General features: G+C 36.4%; 2 protein-coding genes across 2 annotated transcripts; both read left to right on the forward strand.

Annotated features, from left to right (window-relative positions):
* The first annotated feature begins 3,793 nt into the window (after positions 1-3,793).
* On the forward strand, positions 3,794-4,892 carry LOC136611455 (oligodendrocyte transcription factor 3-like). The gene has a single exon (XM_066591100.1). It carries the CDS (start codon positions 3,973-3,975, stop codon positions 4,774-4,776), a length of 804 nt encoding a protein of 267 aa, XP_066447197.1. The 5' UTR covers positions 3,794-3,972; the 3' UTR covers positions 4,777-4,892.
* Positions 4,893-9,897: 5,005 nt separating this feature from the next.
* On the forward strand, positions 9,898-10,707 carry LOC136611466 (oligodendrocyte transcription factor 3-like). The gene has a single exon (XM_066591108.1). It carries the CDS (start codon positions 9,898-9,900, stop codon positions 10,705-10,707), a length of 810 nt encoding a protein of 269 aa, XP_066447205.1.
* The last annotated feature ends 214 nt before the right edge of the window (positions 10,708-10,921 follow it).

The following is a 10,921-nucleotide window of genomic DNA, read 5'->3' on the forward strand; positions in this document are numbered from 1 at the left end:
ATTGCACAAAATATTGTTTGGTTTTTACTGTGCTGGCCCACTATATAGCAAAATGCAGTCTGCTGCACTTTGCTGTACAGTAGAAAAAGTTACACAAGTATGACATATGGGGGCCCATTTATATAACCGTGTTTTTGCCCATGGCGAACAATCACAACACAACTTTAATTTTTTTCAAAAGTAAAATACAAATTGAAAGCTTTGCAATGATGGGTTGCCATGGACGACAAAGACAGTTTTTCTATTAGACAATTTTATAAGTATCCCCATGGTTTAGAGAATACTGGTTAAGTGCATACTGGGCGGGACAGTTGCAGAAGTAACCATCCGATGCCCAACACGTATCGTACATGTATCCCATTAAGTAGAACAGAACCCATAGAAAATACTCTGAGCAGTGAATAGTAACCTTTGCAACTATCCCACCCAATGTGTGGTTATGGATCTTCACAGTTAATGTTAGATTGCTGTTCTCTGGAAGGAGGGGCGCAGCAAGCAGCTAAGCTTGTGATGGAAGGAGGGGGCGCAAAGCCAAATCCTTGTCCTGGGTGCAGGAAAACCTAGCTACACCTCTGGATACAGCTATTGGCTAGTAGTATGTGCACTGCAGAATAGATAGATCATGTGGTCTTATTCTGCCTTCAATCTTCTATGTTTCTACTGGGAATTCCACAATTCCAGTTTCACCATCAGCTATACTGCCCAGTCATCTGCTTAAAAAAATACTTGCTCTGCCTTTTATCAACAGCAGAGGGAGTATTTCTTTACGCCTATAACAACGCAGTCCATATAGTCACTACCTCCCCCCTCCCCCGCCATAGCAGCCACAGATCTCTACATTGCTTTTCACTGGCTAAAAATGTATGAGTTTCTAATTGGAGATGTACCGTAAATCTGCAATTCTCAATGGACATTTTTTGCACAAGAATCAATATTACACATGTTATGACTGTATTAATAGAAACTGCTAACTTTCATTTGGGGACCAGATAAACAGATTAGAAAATGAAATCAAAATGTAATACTCAGAACTCCTCAATTCTTCAAAATCAAGTACAGTTGACCCGAAGCACTGTGACCATGTCACTGCATCTGGTCAATTGGGAACAGGCACACTGTGAAGGGGAAAAGCTGTCTGCAGCACAGAACAGCTTCTCCTTACACACCATCAGGGGACAGAGCAGTAGAGGCAGGAGGCAAGTAAAAACAGTGCTGAGGACAGGTCAGGGGGACACAGACCAAGTTTGTTTGAAAATCCCTAAAATACAATACAAGCGGCCTTCATAAATAAAGTGTGATATGAGAACAGCTGCGCCTGCTGTAGAGAAAACAGTGCAAGCACAGCTGGAGTGCCCTCTTCAGCTATGCAGTTAGCTAGCGGAAGACAGATTTCTTAGAATTATTTTTCTACAACAAATGTAGAAAATAGACTAATAAAACATAATGCAAAAATGCTTATAAATGCATGTTTTGTACATTTTTTGTTTACTTTAGGCTAGTTTCATACAAGTGTTTTATCGCAACATTTTTTCCGCAATAAAAGGCCAGACGAAAATCATGACCATCTGAAGCATTGGATTCCACTGCATTTGTTCAGATGGGTGATTTCCCGGTGCGTAAAATCGGCCAGCCAGAAAAGATAGCGCCTACGGAGCTCATTCCAGCCAGACATAAAAGCGTCTGACTTGTCCTTCTTTTTGCTGGAATACGCCGGTCGTCCCCATAGACTACAAAGGGGGCCTATGAGGGCCGTCAGGAAATGGAAGGGGGAGGGAGTTTAGCAGCTGCTCACATTGCTAAAGTCCTTTCCCCTCCCCTTGCCGGCAGCTCCCATATGCTGGAGAGGGAGGGGGAGGGAGTTTAGCACGACTAGCTCTGCTAAGCTCTCGCCCCATCCATTGACCGGCAGCTGGCAAGAGGGGGAAGGAAGAAGGAGGTAGTTTAGCAGAGCTAAATCGTTCATGCAATTTTCGACCGTGACGTGGGCGGCCGAAAATCGCAGTGCCCGTGTGAAAAAGCCTTGAAGTGCAGTTTAGCTCCTTTTACACAGGCTGACAGTCTTTTCAACGTCTGCACGATTGCTGACGACACAGCTTAGGTCTTTATAGCATGTGCAGTGCTTTCAAACTGAAAGGCTTGCAATGCCGCTCACTGGCTTCTCGTCTGCTACTCGCTCCTCACTCAGTGCTTCCTATGTGAAGCGCTATGCAGGGAGCTTTCAGACAGCACAACAAGCCAGCGAGTGCTAATGAGGCTGTTTAAGCTGATAGAAAAGTCAGCTTAAACAACCACCAACAACAAGTGAGTGATAGTTTTGCTTTCACATGTAACTATTATCGCTCACTTCGGCACTTTATTTATAATTAGCATATTGCATATCTGGCATAGTATAGATATGTTTAAAATTATCTCTCTCTCATATCTGTATCTATCTATCTATCTCATATCTATCTATTTATCTCACATCTATCTATCTATCTCATATCTATCTATCTATCTATCTATCTATCAATCTCTCATATTTATCTAACCCATATCTATCTATCTATTTCACATCTATCTATCTATCTCTCTCTCTATCTAACCCATATCTATCTATCCATCTATCTATCTATCTATCTATCTATCTATCTCACATCTATCTCACATCTATCTCTCTCATATCTATCTATCTCATATCTATCTAACCCATATCTATCTATCTATCTATCTATCTATCTATCTATCTATCTATCTATCTATCTATCTATCTATCTATCTATCTATCTATCTCATATCTATCTATCTATCTATCTATCTCATATCTATCTATCTACCTATCTCATATCTATCTATCTAGCTATCTATCTATCTACCTATCTCATATCTATCTATCTCTCTCATATCTATCTCACATCTATCTCTCTCATATCTATCTATTTATCTCATATCTATCTATCCCATATCTATCTCATTATCTATCTATCTATCTATCTATCTATCTATCTATCTATCTATCTATCTATCTATCTATCTCATATCTATCTACCTATCTCATATCTATCTATCTATCTCATATCTATCTAACCCATATCTATCTATCTACCTATCTCATATCTATCTATCTATCTATCTATCTATCTATCTATCTATCTATCTATCTATCTCTTATATTTCTAACTCTATATATGTAGTATACTCAATATTTGATGGTTTATTATTAATAAAGTCTGCATATTACATAAAATAATACAGCACTTTCTGTTTCTTTGGGTAAACAGAGATATAGTGTATATATGTTTGACTATTTGAATGTATAGGTGGGAACATACGTTTTTTATTGATAGAATATAATTTTATATCAATATATAGCTCTGTGTAAATATTCAACAATGACAGAAAACAACTGTGTTAGTATTCCTAGCATTGTTTTGTGTCATAACTTTATTTGTATTTGTGTCTCGTCTTATATTCCTGCTGAAACTGTACACATGCATAATGACCTGACTATTTTGGGAGGGGTATAAGGCTGCTCCTGCAGTGGTCAGTTTGCTTTGAGTCTGACTGTCAGGGGGTTTTGTGTTTCCTTGACTCTGGATAGTCCATGGCTGAGATGTCCCAGGGTGGCATCACAATGAATATGAATAGGGCCTCTTGCTTAATGGGACAGTCAAAGCGTACCGCCCTGAATAATGGCACGTCATCCTAGCAAGACCATTATAGATAGGAGGGCTTCTTTTGTCTGTCTCCTCTGAAGTAGCTCTATAAATGCTCCTGTTTTCAGTCTGTGTGCAGTGTTTTCACAGCTCGCATTGGCTACCTGGAGGCTAGAGGAGAGCACAACAATTAAGGGAGAAAGTCCCTGCCTTTCCCTCATTTTATCCTCATTGCTTGCAGAGAAGAGAGGACTTAAAAGACTTTTGCTCTCACACGTCTTCTAAAAAGTTTTATCAAGGCCTAAGAAAACTTATACTAAGTACGGCATTTAAGAAAATGAATTCTGATTCCAGCTCAATGTCCAGCAGAGCCTCATCTCCAGATATAGATGAAATGTATCTCAGAGACCACCACCATCATTCTCATCATCAGGACAACAGAATGAACTCTGTATCCTCTACCCAGAATGACATCCTGCAGAAGATGTCAGATGAAGTACTTGCAAGACACGGTTCTAAAGCTGAAGGGGAAAGCAGCAAATATAAAATTAAGAAGCAAGTATCAGAACACGATTTGCAGAAGCTGAGACTGAAAATCAATGGCAGAGAGCGCAAAAGGATGCATGACCTGAACCTTGCAATGGACGGACTAAGGGAAGTCATGCCCTATGCTCATGGACCATCAGTGAGAAAACTTTCCAAAATTGCTACTCTTCTGCTTGCAAGAAACTACATTTTGATGCTCACAAGTTCACTGGATGAAATGAAGCGGCTAGTGGGTGAGATCTACGGGGGCCATCATTCTGCATTTCACTGTGGGACTGTGGGACATTCTGCCACTCACCCAATTCACCCACCTAATGGCATCCATCAGGTGCATCCCATCCTGGGCAGTGCAATATCCTCTAATAACACATCCTTACTTACTGGATCATTACCAGGAATTGGTAGTATTAGACCTCCACATTCACTGCTGAAAAGTACATCGACCCCTCCACTCCCACTTGGCAGCAGTTTTCCACATTGGGCAGGCCTCCCTTGTCCTTGTACTATCTGTCAGATGCCACCACCACCTCAGCTGTCTACGCTATCAGGCAGTCTGAACAGAATCACAGCAGAAGGGAAAGATTTACTAAAATAATCATTCCAATCACAGCAGACAGATAGATTGATGAACTGCATATACTTATGTAAATGTACAATATATTTGTGGTATATTGGGTATTCGGGAAGACTCAGACATGAAATCCTGTTTGCATGCATGCTGCTTTAATTTTCTATACCTTTTGTACTGTCTTCATGAGAAACATTTCAGCAAGGTAAAGTTTAGATGGATACAATGTTTTATATGTAAATGTTTATATTCAGAGATTAGGATTATACTCTTATAACCAACTACTCACTATATCTGTTAAAATTTGTACCATAGCTATATATGTCATTTTTACGAGAGAATTGAAAAGAGCCATGCATGTTGGGAGTGAGTCTTATGGGAACATTTACCTGGCTACCAAAATTATTTCCTTGTAACAAGGATTTTCTTAATGTGACTGTTCACACGTATAGAGACCTGCTTGATGTATTTATCATTGCAGTGACAAGGTAAAAAAAAACATACAAAAATGAAAAATGAACATTCCTATCAATTTCGTATTGTATACAATTTTGAATTGTAATGTTGCATTTTTGTTCATTTTTCTGTTTATTGCTCATGTAAATCTGATGCATTTTATGTAATCTATTTTGTTAGGCCTCAGAGTGTGTTTTTTTAATTTTTTTATATAATCTCAAAATGTATGGATATATTTATTATGAATCTGATGTGTTTCAAATAAAACATTATTTGCACTAGATCTTTGTGACTTTATTCTTCTTCTTAAGTCAAACAAAATTAAAGTAATAACATTTTAATACTTTTTAATATTTTAATAGATTTTATAATCTATGCTTAATATTTTTTTTTGCTACAAGTTGTTAAAATAATACTGAAGAACCCATGTCATATCTCATATATATATATGTGTGTGTGTGTGTGTAACTTCAGTAGTGAGTAATTTTCTCTTGATCCTGCGCACAGCTGTAAAATTATTGTACTTTAGCAACACTATACACAGTAAAACAGTTGAAAAGCTATGATTGAAAAGATCTAAAAATTTTTAGAAACAGAGATTTAATGAACTCATTATTCTCACAATAAAGTGTCACCTCGCATTTGCCGAAGCTGCCTGTGATAAGTGTATATAAATGTTTAAATCAGACAGTACAGCTGGAGACAGATGGATGCACAGAAGAAATGTTTTGATCACACTAAAAAAGAGGTTAATCAAAAGATAATGATGCTTATCTTCTAACAGTAAATAATGAGATAAAAATACTTATAAAAAAAGTTAGGAAATTCATGTGTGCAAAAAACGCACAACACAAGAAGCAAATACTAATAAAAACTTTACAATGAATGAAATCCGTAAGGAGATTTTTAAAAAAAAATTAGATACATTTCTTTGTGGGATTCAGCATCAAGAACAAATCTGAGCAACAGATTTTAAACTTCTATGTATTTATCTATCTATCTCATATCTATCTATCTATCTATCTATCTATCTCATATCTATCTATCTATCTATATCTATTTATTTATCTATCGATCTATATCTATCTATCTCCTATCTATCTATCTATCTATCTATCTATCTATCTATCTATCTATCTATCTATCTCATATCTATCTATCTATCTCATATCTATCTATCTATCTCATATCTATCTATCTATCTCATATCTATCTATCTATCTATCTATCTATCTATCTATCTATCTATCTCATATCTATCTATCTATCTATCTCATATCTATCTATCTATCTCATATCTATCTATCTATCTCATATCTATCTATCTATCTATCTATCTATCTATCTATCTATCTATCTATCTATCTATCTATCTATCAGAATCTACCTGACATGCAGGCGTCCTTCTATGCATGTTATGCAACCTATAAGAAATAGCAAATACAGTTTTACAATGCAACAAAGATTTTTACAAACAATACCTCCCATACATAATCCACACTGTAATATGTTGTACAACTATTGCTTGCAGTTCTCAGGGCTCTAGCACTAACATGAATAGTAGTTCAAAGTAATACATACTATGAAATTTCAATTTTTGTTTATTTATTTTTTTGTGGCCAAAAGTTTTCAAATTGGAGTTGACGTCTTATTTGTGACCAACATGTGGAAAATGTATAAACGTGCATTTTCTATTCCGAAAAACGTTTGGCCAGTCTACACCAGGTCATACTATGTGATACATCACATACATCCTTTCAAATGTCACAATTCTTTCAGTTGAACTTTTAATTAAATCAGTTGATATTACTATTGAAGGGAAAATACAATATTGTGAGGAACCCTTTGATTTTACAGATACTACACACTACAGTCCTCCAAAGCAGAGAGCTGAGCCAACGCCGCAAGAGTAGTGTAGTATCACGTGTGGGATAGTCGAATTATGTAATACTGTACATGGCGGGTCCAGGCCTGCCATGGCAAAAGATGCTCATTGTTAGCGAATCTTTGATCTGTTTGAAGTCCTGATTTTAGACAATACAAGAGGGTCCTGATTAAGGCACCCCCTCATTTATCTATCTATCTATCTATCTATCTATCTATCTATCTATCTATCTATCTATCTGTGTGTATGTATATATATATATATATATATATATAATTTTTATATATATATATATATATATATATATATATATATATATATATATATACACACACACAAAAGTTGGATAGATAGATAGATAGATAGATATAGATGGGTAAGGGGTGCCCTAACCAGGAATCTTTTTGTATTGTCTAAAATTATATATAGTGATTGGTTTGTTTCACTGGACACCTTCCAGCCATAATACAAATTATACCATTTAGGTCAATTCATGATATGTACATGCACATTTAATATGTACATTTGTTTCATACCACAATCGTTAATATCTACGGCATGCTATGTAACTTTGGAGAATATATTCTTACTTTCTTGTGCTTGACTCTCTTCCATTCTTGGCAAGGAAAATTAATAGAAAGTGAATTTTACGTATAGCATGTGGATAGGTAAATGTAATCTAAATCTTGCTGCTATTGATCAGAATCCTCTTGTTGTCAGACACTTAATTTTTTACTACTTTATTGGGATTTCTCAGCAAGAAGGAACAATTCCAACAGTTTCCAAACATTTGTGAAGATATTAATGATTAAGACTTTGTGGAAATTATAAATTACAATCTTAACATGAATCAAGTTAAATTATTTATACGCTTTATGCAAAATGAAATCTAGAGTACATTAGTGTTCATGTAAAAAAAGAAACTTTACGTACTTTTCTTAAACTTTAACCCAACTATATGCAAATTTTGATTGGCACTCCACATGGAATCCAGTACCATCACACTATCTGGTAATCACTGGCATGTAACAGTGATAGAAGAAGGCTTTATACCACAAATCTATAGGTCTGGTAGCCTCCAGATACATGAACATATGTATGTGTGATCTATATTTGCAGCTCTTTATAAAAGCTGTATTTTTTAAAAGTTTGTGCTTTAAGCTTAATAGCCATTAACAAACACTAAAATTCAATAATTTCTTAACTCTTAATACTTTATTAGTTCTTCATTTATAGAATACATTGTATCACTCTGAATCATGCAGTGATAAAGCAGCCAAATAATGTCCCACGTCCTCCTACAGTAAGGAATCTAACCCTCTCTGACTGCTCTGTCTCCCGGTATTGTACCGTGGGCTGCAGCTTGCACATTCCACAAACTATTTTCAGGCGATCAGGCGTGATGAACATATAAAGTCTGTGATAGGAAGAAGATTACCTCTTCAAAATCCTAGTCCTACCAAAGATTTCTTTGAAATGTGTTGTTTCTGAGCAAACTGACAAAGCATGTTTATTTAAAGTGGGAAATGGAAAGAATTGGAATTAGAAAGTATGAAGAATCAATTGTTGCTGCTTAACTCAGCCAATACATTATAGCTGCTGCTTGTGTTAAACTTCTTCTACATTTTTGTTTAATTAATTTTAATACTTCAAGCAAACAGTTTATCTTCTGAGATCGATTATTTATAAATAAACACACATACTGTACTCACATAATACAAGTATTTCGCCATACTGTACATTAGAATATTCCCAAACGTCAGTAATACTTTACATACATTTTTTTAACCAATTACTAAAATATTTTGAGTTGCCTGGAAAAGAGCATTATACTGAAAATAATACATCTATTATATAAGTGTTCCTTTAAGGTCTAATGCAATTGAATGTTTTTGACATAATTAGGTATTAAAAGTTACATTACAAGCATATAACTGAAACGATGGCTATGAATGTATCAGAAACTATTATACTACAGGCCTTGTCTGTACTGTCTCTAATATGTGTCGGCATACTGTGAGCAATAGCGTACTGGGATATCATTTCCCCTCCTTTACACACAATCACTTTAAGATTTTTTATTTGCTCATAATTTTATATTAACAGACAAAATATAAGATGTATATTCATATTTTGCATTGGGTGTCAAGTTCCACACACAGTTACAATTTTTTTACTTTTGTAATTGGTTATTGAAATTCCATGCATATAAATTAGTGCATGTTTAGTTCTTCTAAACGGTGATAGTTGTAAGCTGTATATCTGCTTGATTTAAAAAAAAAAACAAACTATAAATGTGTTATAAATAATATATATAAAGATTATTGCATAGATATTTTATAGGAATGTATATACTGTATGCATAATAGGCTGTTTTTAGAAGGAAGTGGTGAAGGTCAGCTCATACAGTTGTCAGTGTGTTGTTAGTCTGTCACTCACAGGGTTTTGTGTTTCCCTGACCAAGATGTCCCAGGGTGGCATCACAATGAATATGAATAGGGCTTCTTGCTTAATGGGACAGTCAAACGCACCGCCCTGAATAATGGCACGTCATCCTAGCAAGACCATTATAGATAGGAGGGTTTCTTTTGTGTATCTCCTGTGAAGAAGCTCTATAAATGCTTTAGTCCACAATCTGTGTGCAGTGCATTCACAGCTCGGATTGGGTACCTGGAGGAAAGAGGAGCTTGCAAGTGCTAAGGGAGAAAGTCTCTTTCTCTTTCTTCTCTCTCTATCTATAGCTTAGAGAAAACAAATAACTTTTACCCACACCTGAGTAACTGTTCTACACGTAAAATATCTGTAAAATGAATTCTGATTCCAGCTCAATGTCAAGCAGAGCCTCATCTCCAGAAATGGATGAGATATATCTCAGAGGCCACCAGCACCATCACCATCATCATCACCAAGATAACAGAATGAACTCTGTATCCTCTACCCAGAATGACATCCTGCAGAAGATGTCAGATGAAGTACTCGCAAGGCATATTTCTAAAGCTGAAGCAGAAAGCAGCAAATATAAAATTAAGAAGCAACTGTCAGAGAACGATTTGCAGAAACTGAGGCTGAAAATCAATGGCAGAGAGCGCAAAAGGATGCATGACCTGAACCTTGCAATGGATGGACTGAGGGAAGTCATGCCCTATGCTCATGGACCATCAGTGAGAAAACTTTCCAAAATTGCTACTCTTCTGCTTGCAAGAAACTACATCTTGATGCTCACAAGTTCACTGGATGAAATGAAGCGGCTAGTGGGTGAGATCTACGGGGGCCATCATTCTGCATTTCACTGTGGGACTGTGGGACATTCTGCCACTCACCCAATTCACCCACCTAATGGCATCCATCAGGTGCATCCCATCCTGGGCAGTGCAATATCCTCTAATAACACATCCTTACTTACTGGATCATTACCAGGAATTGGCAGTATTAGACCTCCACATTCACTGCTGAAAAGTACATCGACCCCTCCACTCCCACTTGGCAGCAGTTTTCCACATTGGGCAGGCCTCCCTTGTCCTTGTACTATCTGTCAGATGCCACCACCACCTCAGCTGTCTACGCTATCAGGCAGTCTGAACAGGATCGCAGCAGAAACTAAGGACTTACTAAAATAATAATATTCATTATATATGTAACATAAGAGACTTCAGAGTTGAATGTTGCTTTTCATCTATTGGTATTAATTGCATATATATAAATATCTATTTGTGGAGATGCAGGAAAAAGCAGACAAATATCCTGTTTGCATGCATGCTTCTTTTATTTTTCTATGCCATTGTTTTAGTTTCCCCATCATCTCTTTTAATTTGTAAAGATTAAGTAGGTCAA

Source organism: Eleutherodactylus coqui, chromosome 1 (assembly GCF_035609145.1).
Source record: "Eleutherodactylus coqui strain aEleCoq1 chromosome 1, aEleCoq1.hap1, whole genome shotgun sequence".
NCBI lineage: Eukaryota > Metazoa > Chordata > Amphibia > Anura > Eleutherodactylidae > Eleutherodactylus > Eleutherodactylus coqui.